General features: G+C 42.8%; 1 protein-coding gene across 1 annotated transcript in view; it reads right to left on the reverse strand.

Annotated features, from left to right (window-relative positions):
- Positions 1-259: 259 nt before the first annotated feature.
- Positions 260-13,458, reverse strand: part of MSL2 (MSL complex subunit 2) — a 50,718-nt gene continuing 37,519 nt past the window's right edge. Inside the window, exon 2 of the mRNA XM_054040627.1 lies at positions 260-3,842. Coding sequence (XP_053896602.1) covers positions 2,251-3,842 — 1,592 coding nt within the window. The 3' untranslated portion in view covers positions 260-2,250. The remainder of the gene's footprint in view (positions 3,843-13,458) is intronic.

Raw genomic sequence — 13,458 nt, forward strand, 5'->3', positions numbered from 1 at the left:
AATGTGTACTGAAGTATATAGTTTAGAGTACAAATAAATGTACTAACAACAATCTCAGCAAAACTTACCAGCTTTGCGGAAGTGTTCAGAAGCTACTACCCATGTTGCTCAAACTCCACTAAAATCTGTTTGTCACTTGATTACTTTACTTACATGTAGTGGAATAATAAACACAGATTTACATGAGTAGGTTAAAGTCAAACCACCAAAGTAGAAAATGGTAGGAGTCTCTTGGTCAACACACAAAATCACATACAAATGTAACTAAATATGTTTTAATAGGACATCATTAAGCCTCATAAGGGTTAAAAACAGGGAATTCAGGTACTTGGATTGGCAAATAAAGACAAGAATACTAAGAAGCATTTTCCACCATTTACTCTCGTTATCAAAAATATTTTTCAACTCTTCTTGCAAAACAAAAACAAAATAGTACAGACTGGACACATACATCACATTTTTCTTCCTATGGCTTTAACACCCCACCCTACCCGACCCCACAAAAAAAGACGGGGGGCAATACAAAACAAAACGAAAAAAATATTATCTGACCACATTCACAGAAAATGACACCATAGTACACTACAAAAACAAAAGGTGGTGTCATTTGATTTGTGTCCAAAAAGTTTTGCTTATTTCTTAGACAGGTAACCATCATTGTACATGCTTTGTGCACAATCAAAATATATCCATTATGTCATAATTCATTGGAGATTTCATTTAATTAATAAAAATATGGCTGCCATAAAATGGAATTTGAAAAATTCAAGCACTGTTTCTCTTTAGACATGCTGTTATAAATAGTAATTGTCCTTTAAATTACAAGGATAATGCTTTGTATACTAGTCAGACCATCTTTTTTGGTGCTGTGCCATTTAAAGAGGAGATATCTCTGGATCATGAGGAAGTCTGACTTTTTAGAATGGCATTAAAAAAAATCTTAAAACTGCTGTAATGTTGTGCAAAATGCAAAAAGCCTTCTTTAAACTATTTCCTTATTTTCAGGGATTAACAGGAAATCAACCAGTTGGGCATACTAAATGTGTATGAGCTGAACACTTGGTGGAAGATGCTGTATTGCATACTTTATCTAATGAGTACTGAAAATAACTTGATCCTGTTTACCCATCAGTTCTCTTTCCTGACTGAGGGGAAGCAAGTAACAATGGGCTATTTTCCTAGAGTAAATAGATCCCAAGTGTATCACAATACAGTGTTAACCTCATTTATATCTTTAAGTGAAGAAAAGAGAAACCAATGGTGGGTAAAGGCTGTATAAACCAGGATGTATTGGGGGGCACCAATGGACAAAGATTTTAACCCAGCCCAGATTTATTTTTTATATTTGTAACCTAGGGTCAAATTCTTCTCAGATACCACTTGCAGCAACTCCCACTGAAATCAATGGGTTTACATATGTGGTATTTGGCCCTTCTTTGTTTATCAGTTGTTTCCCCTCTCCTGATGAAGTGAACAGCAACATGCCAAAGATGAATGGAGTTAGTGCCACAGGGCATAAAATATACCAGTCACACATCCACCTGCAGGCTGTTTAGAAAAAGTGAATGAAGCGATTACACAGAAACTTGAGCAGGATCTGGAGGGACAGCCACTTTACAACTGACTCCAGTTGATTGTCCAGTTACTTCTTAGCCAATTCCAATGAGGGACAACTTTTCTTTCCATGAAATTACTGATTTGTACTGTTCCATGCTCTAGATAACCAACGCTCATGATCAAAAAAGATGTGTCATTCAAAGACTGCAGTCCTCCGTTAATACTGTACTTTCAACAGGAATGGGATGTGATTTGCTAGCAACACTGACTCCCTATGGCAGTGTATTTGGCAGTTACTTTCACACATCATAAATTAGCACAACTTTGATAGACTGACTAGATACCACTTCCTTACATTTAATCGGAAGTTTTAATTGAGCACAAAGCATTAACTGGTACAATGAGGTTAATATGTTCCTTTCCAAAGGTCATCTTGTATTAAAACCATTTACATCAGCATCTGATCTCAAACTATGAGGTGCTGTGAGATCTAAAGACATAGTTTTAGGGTAACTCCTCCATTATCTGCAAACTATTTCCCAGACACTAACACACATAACATAGCAATGAAAAACACTTGATACAAGTGATCTATAGGCAGGAGCTTCGGCAAGTTAAACAGAACCATAGCTGCCTTAAAACTGTAGCAGTTCCCCTACTAAGGGCAGGGAAAAGACAAAAAAAAAAAATGATTTAACAGTCATATCTCATGTCTATAGCTTCATCCAAACTTTTATCATCGTGTGTACTGGCAGCTAAAAATGTAGTTACTGGTGACCCTGTCACATTAATTACACTGGTGCTTGTGCTGGCACTGCGCACAATGCTTGTCACATTAATGCCCAAAGTAAGCCTAGTCTGTTCCAAGGCCTTTTCTGGCACTGCAAATGCTTCCAGCTTCTTCTCCCCATTAGCCATATATGAGTTTTGGCAGCCACGGCATATACAGTCTAAGCAGGCTTTACGGTTAGAGTAGCAAGGGCAGCGTTGGCCACGGCATGTAAGAACACTTGGATTTTGGGTGGCGCGACCACATTTACACCCTTTCTTTTCTTGTGGCTTTTTGTATGCAGTTTTTGTCGGACTTCCTGGCATAACATTACTGCTAGCAACCTTTTCCTTTGCTTTGTCTTTTGTTTTCAGTATTCCTGGTTTGGCTTTCGGGTGAGATTTCTTGGGGGCATGTTCTAGATTCTTTTTCATGCTTTTATTAGGCAGGAGTACAGTTTTACTTATTTTGGGAGTAGTGCCTCCATTGGGTACAGTTGCTACAGGCTGCAAAGACATTTTATTTTCCTGTTTTACTGTTACTGGAGCTGATGCTCCCAACGTTGGGCCACAGATGATGCTGGAAATGGGTAGTGGCTGAACCTTTTCGCTGTCACTTTCTGATCGAGATCGCTTCCGGTTTAACTTAACTACCTTAGGTGTTGCTGCTGTACATGAGATCCCATGAGGAGAAGCACCTGTGGACATGAAAACATTATGGCTAAGAGGTGGGGGAGAAAGCTGCAGGAAAGGACCATTGGATATGGTGGCTTCCAAGCTGGGCTGCAAATCAGAACCACAGACTTCAGTGCTTGAAACAGTTTCTAAGCTTCGGAGAACTTCCTCAACACTAAGCAATAGCGAGCCAGGCTTTATATCTTCGTTGAAACTGCAGATGTCAAGGCCTGATGTACACAAGTCACTAGTAGAAACTGTGTCACACACAGGCTGAAGACTGCTAGAGATATCCTCAGTTTTTATGTACTCTCCAGTACTACACACATCAATTGTATTTGCATGTTCAGGGGAAGGAATATTTACTCCAAGTTTATCCACTGAAAGCCCATTACAATTGGGCAATCCATTGATAACAGAACTTCTAATATCAATATTATGTGTACTTTCAGGTATTGAAGAAAAACTAGCTTGAGGATCATTAATATGTTCTGAGGTTGAAGGTAATGGAGAATGTGTCAAACACAAAGGCATGGCTGCATCAGAAATGTTTTCTGTGTCTTCATGGAGTGGTGATCCATCTTTGAGCAAAGCCAAAAGATCTGCAGAACAGTCAACTGCTTGTATTATGTCTCGTGCCAATGGAGTCTGTGTTATGTATTCACACAGTTTTTTGTAGCAGTTCACTAGAATGCTCAACTGTTTATTTTCCTCAAACTGTTCATAGTCTTTGCACCAACTACATGATGGTTTCATCATCATCTTTTTGCCTTTACAAGTTTTGCAGACATAATGCTGACACGTGGAGTTGGTGGGAGCAATAGGATCCTGTAGCAAATTTCCTAAGAGGAAAAAGAAAAGAAGGTTATTACAGCAGACCAACTGGCATAGGCTTTCAGGGTAACATAAGAGGGACTTCCTAATTTACAGCAGTATGAATTGCCTGTATAGTGTTTAGTGATGAACAAGGTCATGAGAAAAATCAAAGGTGTGCAAACAGTATGAACTGTGAGATTTTAGACTCATTACAATTGCTGTACCCACAGTTTTAAAACAATGTTGGGTTTAGAAGTTTTCCATATTGCAGAGCAAAATTTCAACATAATCTGATCTGTTTATGCCCATTAACCCAGCCTTTAGAAAACACGGTGTCAAGGAAAACAGTATCACCATTGCCCCATAAACACCACATTCATCTCAATATGGTGACACACTATGCAATGTCCCTAATGCACTAACCAAGAGAGCTACAGCTGTACAAAGTGGGAAGGGTTAAAACAGAAATTGAAAATCAAAGATTAAAATTATGGAAGTCAAAATGGAAACAGTTCAGAGGGAAGTAGCACTGAGAGACAGATGAAAACATGAAGGGGGTATAAGGAAGATAATTTGTTGTGGAAGAGTCAACATGGTTTTTGTAAAGGGAAATCATGCCTCATCAATCTACTAGAATTTTTTGAGGGGGGTCAACTAGAATGTGGACAAGAGGGATCCAGTCGATATAGTGTACTTAGATTTTCAGAAAGCCTTTGACAGGCTCCATCACCAAAAGCTCTTAAGCAAAGTAAGTTGTCATGGGATAAAAGGGGAGGTCCTCTCATGGATCAGAAATTGGTTAAAAGATAGGAAACAAAGAGTAGGAATAAATGGTCAGTTTTCAGAATGGAGAGATATAAATAGTGGCGTCCCCGGGGTCTGTACTGGGACCACTATAATTCAACATATTCATAAATGATCTGAAAAAAGGGATAAACTGTAAGGTGGCAAAATTTGCAGATACAAAACTACTCAAGAAAACTAGGGGTCACCAAATGAAAATTAATAGGCAGCAGGTTTAAAACAAACAAAAGGAAGTATTTCTTCACACAACACACAGTCAACCTGTGGAACTCTTTGCCAGAGGATGTTTTGAAGGCCAAATCTAAAACAGAGTTCAACAAATAACTAGATACATTAATGGAAGATAGGTCCATCAATGGCTAGTACCCAGGATGGGCAGGAATGGTGTCCCTAGCCTTTGTTTGTCAGAAGCTGGGGATGGGCAACAGGGATGGCTCACTCGATTACCTATTCTGTTCATTCCCTCTGGGGCACATGACATTGGCCACTGTTGGAAGACAGGTTTCAGAGTAGCAGCCGTGTTAGTCTGTATCCGCAAAAAGAACAGGAGTACTTGTGGCACCTTAGAGACTAACAAATTTATTAGAGTATAAGCTTTCGTGGGCTACAGCCCACTTCCTCGGATGCATATAGAATGGAACATATATTGAGGAGATATGTATACACACATACAGAGAGCATGAACAGGTGGAAGTCGACTCCCACCTGTTCATGCTCTCTGTATGTGTGTATACATATCTCCTCAATATATGTTCCATTCTATATGCATCCGAGGAAGTGGGCTGTAGCCCACGAAAGCTTATGCGCTAATAAATTTGTTAGTCTCTAAGCTGGAAGACAGGATACTGGGCTAGATGGACCTTTGATCTGACCCAATATGGCCGTTATGTTAAATGCCACTTCTACAGGTACTCCTAGGCAAAGTTCCCTGGCTTTGGTGTGCTGGGTGCTCACACACGAATGGAATACATGTCTGCAACCACTCAAAGAAGAACAGGAAGAGTTCAGAGAAGAACCACAAGGACTCAGACTGGAAAATATTGCAGTTTGAATTTATCTAGCTTCATCTGGATCTTGTTATGTTTCTGTCTGCTAGATTATAGAGCCCCCTACTATCACATATCGTCTCCCTGCGTTGATACTTGAAGATAAAAATACAAGTTATTTATTGCCTTTCAACAGTTTCTCAGCATACCCCTAGCTATATGGGGGATCCTACGTTCATGAACAGCTTCCCTCATAGAGGCTGTCCCTCAGTTTCTGGATGACAACTTCCTTTTTAAAAGGAAGCTTGAAACTGGTTCCCCCCGCCCTTTTTTTTTTTTAAACTCTCTCTCTCTCCTGGCATGATAACTCATGATTATTCAGAGTGGGGTAAATTCTAGCCAGGATGTCTCAATGTCTCCCCATTAACTCTAATGGTCCATCATTTTCTTTTCCTGAGCTGGACAATATATGGGTACTTTAAATTGGGGTTGTGTAAACAACTGGTTTGGAAGGTGCCCCTCCCTATCTGACTGCTTCACCACTCTACTGTAAGATACAGCTGAAGCTGCCTCATAGACTATGAGCATAGCTTTCTATATTCACAAATACATAAATTAATAACCATAGTCTGTATACATCTCATAATGACCATCAAGTTCAGAACATCAGAAGCTTGCAGAAAAAGACCTTACTCAACATAGTTTTATAATACAACACAGTACACAATCAGTTAAACCAACTGCTCATTTTTAATGTGTTAAATTTCTGATTTCCCTTTGAGGTGTCTGCAGCCTGTCACAGATAATACTTCATGAACCCCAAGTACTGCATCAATATAAAGTCAATCTCAGTTGGCATCTGGACTTCAAAAGTGTTGTTACTGATCAGACAGACAAATTACCCTATAGGGCAAATACAAGCTAAGCCTCCCAACAAGCTCTTTTGGAAAACATAGCATCAATATTCACTGAAAATATACAAATCTGACCTAAATGTCCCCATGGATGCCTCCACAAAATTACCAGAATTTAAAAATTCCTACACCTTCAGACAATGACAAAAAAGTTGAGCATTCCTCTCCTCTTAAGGAGGCAATATAGTCCTTGAAAGTAACTTTTTATGAAATGACAAAACTTCTATTCACCCAGAGTTCACCCTCCCAGTAGGGAAGAGAGAACTGTGGCAATGGTGCCATCCAGTTATGCTTGGATTCCTGAAAACCTCTTTAGCAGAAGACGGAAATTCTTAACATAGTTCCTGTTGCCTCTTCTCTCAGTGAAAGAAAGGAGATACTGGTATTCTAACAATCTTCTATTCCCAATTCCTTGTTCCACTCTGTCTAAACTAGTGAAGAAGGCTTTAAGCTAGATTTAACAGGGTCAGGAGACAAAAGCTCACAGGTAAGCCAAAAACATGGAGACATGGGTGAAGGGTCTGAATCTAAAGGAAGCATGAGGCAATTATAACAAGGACAAAGGAGAAACGAGGGAACAGTGTGGAAATTAAATAAGTATCTTAGATGTGTATACTAATGCAAGAAGTGTGAGGAATAAATAGGAAGAGCTATAAATACTAGTAAATAATCACAACTATGACATAGCTGGCATCACAGAGACTTGGCGGGATAATACACATGACTGGAATATTGCTACAGAAGGGAACATCTTGCTGAGGAAGGACAGGCAGGGGGAAAAAAAGGAGAGGTGTTTGTGACGGGTTCCCCCCCCCAAAGAGACCCTGCCTTTAGCTACCAGGTGGCAGGAGCTGGCCTCAACCACACCCACCCCTGGAAGCATACAGTTTTCCACTGCTGCAGAGGAATTAAAGAGACACACTCCCATTCCTCCAGCGGTTCCTGAGACTTTGCTCTTTACCTCTGGGGTTCCAGCATAAAATTTCTCCTTGACAGCCCAAGCTACATGGAAGAAATCATTCTCAAAGCAGTCGGGTTATCATTTACCACAGCCAATACAGCTTCCAAATCCTCAGTTTCTATATGCACAAGGATTTTGTAACCTCCCACTAATAAAAGCTCTGCCATCTGCCCTGGCGGTAACTTTCTTGCACAACCCCGTGTCTTTCCACCCCTGGTGTTCTCTGCCATTAATCCTGGCAGCCTTTATGTGCTTGATGCCTGGCTGGACAACCCTGTATGGTAAGTGGCAATTAAGCCTGAAGTGCCTCTGTGCTCAGGGTAGCAGCATTTCCATGAGTTGCTTGCGGCTTGTTCCCACCCAGCACGGGGCATTTATTCCTCAGGTGCTCAGTGGAAGTACAGTGATAGCACCTTCTGGGCTCCTCTGTTTTTACAGGAGATTTGGAACGAGGACTAGAGGAATGGATTTGGGGAGGTGAGCACCCAGACTCCCCTCCACTCTCCTTCTTCCCAAGAGTAAAATGGGAACTCTGCTTCCCACCAGGTTTAAACTCCTCTGTCTGTGGTTTGTTTGCAATAGATCAGGGTTGGCAACCTTTCAGAAGTGGGGTGCCGAGTCTTCATTTATGCACTCTAATTTAAGGTTTCGCGTGCCAGTAATACATTTTAACGTTTTTAGAAGGTCTCTTTCTCTAAGTCTATAATATATAACTAAGCTATTGTTGTATGTAAAGTATATAAGGTTTTTAAAATGTTTAAGAAGCTTCATTTAAAATTAAATTAAAATGCAGAGCTCCCCGGACTGGTGGCCAGGACCCAGGCAGTGTGAGTGCCACCGAAAATCAGCTTGTGTGCTGCCTTTGGCATGCGTGCCATAGGTTGTCTACTCCTGCAATAGATGCTTGGGTTTGCTCAAATTGATCAGCTAGAGTAGCCAGTTCATCAAGTTTTCATCTTTTTACTCCCATAAACACTGTTTCACATCATCTCTACATATACTCAGAAAATGTTCCTGAGCAACAAGATCACACATTCCTTCAAAGCTTGTAACACCTTTTCCCTTTACCCACTTTTCCATCAAATCTTTCATCAGGTTTACATATGCCACATTACTCATCCCAGCACCCCTCTTAAGGCTTCTACATTTTACTCTAGATGTTTCAGATGTAATCTGAAACAGTTTTAAATATATTTCCTTGAATTTACCATAATCTGAAGCATCTCTAATTGGCATCTTATTGAATATATCCAGAGCTCTCCCAGACAACTTTGCAACCAAAGTGGGCACATGTTGGTCCTCAGGAATCTCATGAAGTACACACAGCCTCTTGAAGGTGATACAATATTCAGCAATATCCCGTTTCACTGTATGCAGGACATAACCATTCCCAATAAGCGATGGCCACATTACCACCACCCTATACCGAAAACCCACCGACCACTACGCCTACCTTCATGCCTCCAGCTTCCACCCCGGTCACACCACACGATCCATCGTCTACAGCCAAGCACTGAGGTACAATCGCATCTGCTCCAACCCCTCAGACAGAGACCAACACCTACAAGATCTTCACCAAGCATTCTCAAAACTACGATACCCACACAAGGAAATAAAGAAACAAATCAACAAAGCCAGACGTGTACCCAGAAGACTCCTGCTACAAGATAGGCCCAGAAGAGAAACCAACAGAACTCCACTGGCCATCACCTACAGTCCTCAGCTTAAACCTCTCCAACGCATCATCAGTGATCTACAACCCATCCTGGACAATGATCCCTCACTTTCACAGACCTTGGGAGGCAGGCCAGTCCTCGCCCACAGACAACCTGCCAACCTTAAGCATATTCTCACCAGCAACCACGCATCGCACCATAACAACTCTAACTCAGGAACCAACCCATGCAACAAACCTCGATGCCAACTCTGCCCACATATCTACACCAGCAACACCATCACTGGACCTAACCAGATCAGCTACAACATCACCGGCTCATTCACCTGCACGTCCACCAATGTTATATATGCCATCATATGCCAGCAATGCCCCTCTGCTATGTACATTGGCCAAACTGGACAGTCACTACGCAAGAGGATAAATGGACACAAGTCAGATATCAGGAATGGCAATATACAAAAACCTGTAGGAGAACACTTCAACCTCCCTGGCCACACAATAGCAGATGTTAAGGTAGCCATCTTACAGCAAAAACACTTCAGGACCAGACTCCAAAGAGAAACTGCTGAGCTTCAGTTCATCTGCAAATTTGACACCATCAGATCAGGATTAAACAAAGACTGTGAATGGCTATCCAACTACAGAAACAGTTTCTCCTCCCTTGGTGTTCACACCTCAACTGCTAGCAGAGCACCTCACCCTCCCTGATTGAACTAACCTCGTTATCTCCACACTGATATATACCTGCCTCTGGAGATTTCCATTACTTGCATCTGAAGAAGTGAGGTTCTGACCCACGAAAGCTTATGCTCCCATTACTTCTGTTAGTCTCAAAGGTGCCACAGGACCCTCTGTTGCTTTTTACATTCCCATTTGTGGATTTTTGGAGAGGTGGGACTCATTGGTGTGTGTGTGTGGGGGGGGAGGGTTCTGATTCTCTATCAACTCCAGTTGGTGCTTCCTTTCTTTTTCTTTTTCCTCCAGGCCTAATTTCTGGATCTCCATTTCTTTGTCAGCCTCTATCTGTTTCAGTTCCAAAACTCTCTGGTGTGCAGCTTTTTGCTTAGCATCCTCTGCTTCTATGGCTCTTCGGTGTGCAGCTTCTTGTCTATCTCAATTTCCAGCTCTTTTAATTACATAAGTCTCATGTGTTCTTTTTCTATCTATTCTGCCTGCAATCTGCACTGCTCCAGCTTCTTACTAGTTTCATTCACTCATTTTCCTGCCTTTCTGTCCCTACTTCCCTATCTCGAAATAAGAAAACAGAAAATAACAAACTGGTAACTTCTGACTGATCTCCAGCCACCACCACTTAAATCTCACTTAAAATCGCCACCAGCGTATGAAGTGCAAATCTCACTCAGAACAAGCAGCTGTGCATATGATCCTGTACGATTACGCCACTGTGACGGGATCCCCCTGGGGTGCCACCTGGAACTGGGGTACCACTGAGCCCCCTAGCCCACCAGCCTGGGTTCCCTCTCACACTGTACTGTTGTGACAAGCTGCAAAGCCCTCCAGCCTGCACTTTCACCAGCATTCATACAGGTAGGGATACACCCAGCTGCAGTTACACACAGGCTCTCTAACCACCAGCTTCCTAGTCTGGGACCCCAGAACAGTAGTGTCCTGCCGTGGCCAAATCTGGCCAGTATATGGGTATAATGCCCGGTTTGCCTCTCCCTCACTGTGAAGAGAGCAATGCACACTTGTGGTAACCAAGCAGAGATTTTCCCCAAGCACTCAGAATCACAGAATATCAGGGTTGGAAGGGACCTCAGCAGGTCATCTAGTCCAACCCCCTGCTCAAAGCAGGACCAATCCCCAGACAGATTTTTACCCCAGTTCCCTAAATGGCCCCCTCAAGGATTGAACTCACAACCCTGGATTTAGCAGGCCAATGCTCAAACCACTGAGCTATCCCTTCCCCCTCCAGTCAAAGCTCACTGGTTTAGATTAAAACAAAACCACGTTAACTACAAAAGATAGATTTTAAGTGATCATAAGTGATAGGCAACAGATTAAGGCAGATTACCTAGCAGATAAACAAAAATGCAACCTAAGCTTAATATACTAGATAGATTGGATATGAATAGCAGATTCTCACCCTAACTGATGGTACAGGCAGACTTGTAGATTCTTAAGGCACAAGCTACAGTTGGCTTTGCAGCTTGGAATCCCCAGGTGTTTCATACACAGGCTAGAAATTCCTTTAGCCTGGGTCCAGCACTTCCCCCAGTTCAGTATTTGTTCCTCAAGTGTTTCCCGGAGTCTTCTTATGCGGGGAGTGAAGAACCACAGATGTCATGACTGCCTTATATAGCTTTTGCATATGGCGGGAACCCTTTGTTCCAAAGCTTGGTTCCCAGACCAGTCTGTGGAAAAATACTGACATCCTAAGATAGAGTCCAGCATCAAGTGGCCTGGTCACATGTCCTTGTAGAGACACAACAGCCATCATTCACAGGCTGTCTGTAGCGATCTCAGGAAGGCCCACCAGGTGGGAGATAAGTAAGGCAACATTTTAGTCATGGGTATTTTTAGTAAGAGTCATGGACGGGTAGGGTGACCAGATGTCCCGATTTTATAGGGACAGTCCGAATATTTAGGGCATTTTCTTATATAATTGCCTATTACCCCCCACCCCGTTCTGATTTTTCACACTTTCTATCTAGTCACCCTTTGGACAGGTCACAGGCAGTAAACAAAAATTCATGGACTGTGACCTGTCCATGACCTGTACTATATACCCCTAACTAAAACTTTGTCTGGGGTGCTGTGGGGCGCCGCGGTGCTAGGGGAGCAACAGGGGTGGTGGTGCAGGTGCTGGGAGGGGCAGGCAGTGGCACATGGCCCAGGACCCCCACTGGTGCTTGGGGGTGGGGAGGGTTGGCGGGGCTGGCAAGCTCCCTACCCAGCTCCGTGCGGCTCTCCAGAAGTGGCTGGCATGTCCCTGCAGCTCTTAGGGGGAGGGAAGGCCAGGGGAGCTCTGCAGTTCTCATTGGCCAGGAACCGCAGCCAATGGGAGCTACGGGGGCAGTGCCTGCAGGCAAGGGCAGCGTGCAGAGCTCCCAGCCCCTCTGCCTAGGTGGTTCAGGGACATGCCGGCTGCCCCCAAGGTAAGCACCGCCCTGCACCCCAACCCTCTGCCTCAGCCCTGAGCCCCCTCACACACCCAAACTACTGCTGCTATTGGGGGAAGAGGGGGGCACTGTGGCCCGAGACTGCCCCAGCAGCAGCCAGTGCGGCTGGCCCAGAGGTAGCCTGGAGCCAGCCACACCGAGTGTTGCAGAAGTCATGGAGCTCCATGACAGACAGGCAGCCTTAGAGATAAGCTTCTCCTGAGGCCTATTGTTCTTTCTAATGGCCCCATTAACCTGAAAAGGCCCTTTACCACCAGCTATTGAGACTGAAAGCATTTTGTCTAGTGGGCGTTACCTAAGTGTAACTACATTTGAAGTACAGATACATATTCAGTATTTATAACTTCAGATGCAAAAATTATACATGCATACAAATAGGATAATCATATTCAGCAAATCATAACTTTTCCAATGACACCTTGCATGACTTATTTTGTACAAAATGCATCATAATTTTGCCATAATCCTATCATAATATCACTGTGAAGAATATGGGGTGCAGTGTCACAGTGTTGCCTTGTACACCTCTACCCCGATATAACGTGACCTGATATAACATGAATTCGGATATAACGCGGTAAAGCAGTGCTTCGGGGGGGCGGGGCTGCGCACTCCGGTAACTCAAAGCAAGTTCGATATAATGCGGTTTCACCTATAATGTGGTAAGATTTTTTAGCTCCCGAGGACAGCGTTATATCAGGGTAGAGGTGTATAACAAAGATGTATACTCTTGCTTTGGGGCTGAGATGGATATAGGAAACAAACTTGTTGAAAGTCTCTGAGTAAAGACAAAAGAGGTAAAAAACAAGAGTGATGTCATGGTAGGGGTCTGCTATAGACTACCTAACCAGGAAAGAGTAACAAAATCATCCAAAGCACAGGACTCAGACAAACAAAATCAATGAAAATGTAATTAATTGAAGTAGAATAAGCATCAAGGGCTATAGAGCTATAGTTAGAACGGTTAGGCAGCTGCTCCCAAGAGTTCCTTTGTGCACTGTGGCTGGAAAGGGACATAGCATTCTAAGGCCCCTGACATACCTGTAGTTAGGGTTCTCTCAATAAATTTTTTGGTGGCCTCAGAATGCAGCTATCAATCTTGCTGTTGGCCATTCTGACAAGTTTTCCTAAAATATTTAATTAGCTTTAGGACAAA

The sequence above is a fragment of the Malaclemys terrapin genome, chromosome 9, assembly GCF_027887155.1.
Source record: "Malaclemys terrapin pileata isolate rMalTer1 chromosome 9, rMalTer1.hap1, whole genome shotgun sequence".
In the NCBI taxonomy this organism is placed as follows: domain Eukaryota; kingdom Metazoa; phylum Chordata; order Testudines; family Emydidae; genus Malaclemys; species Malaclemys terrapin.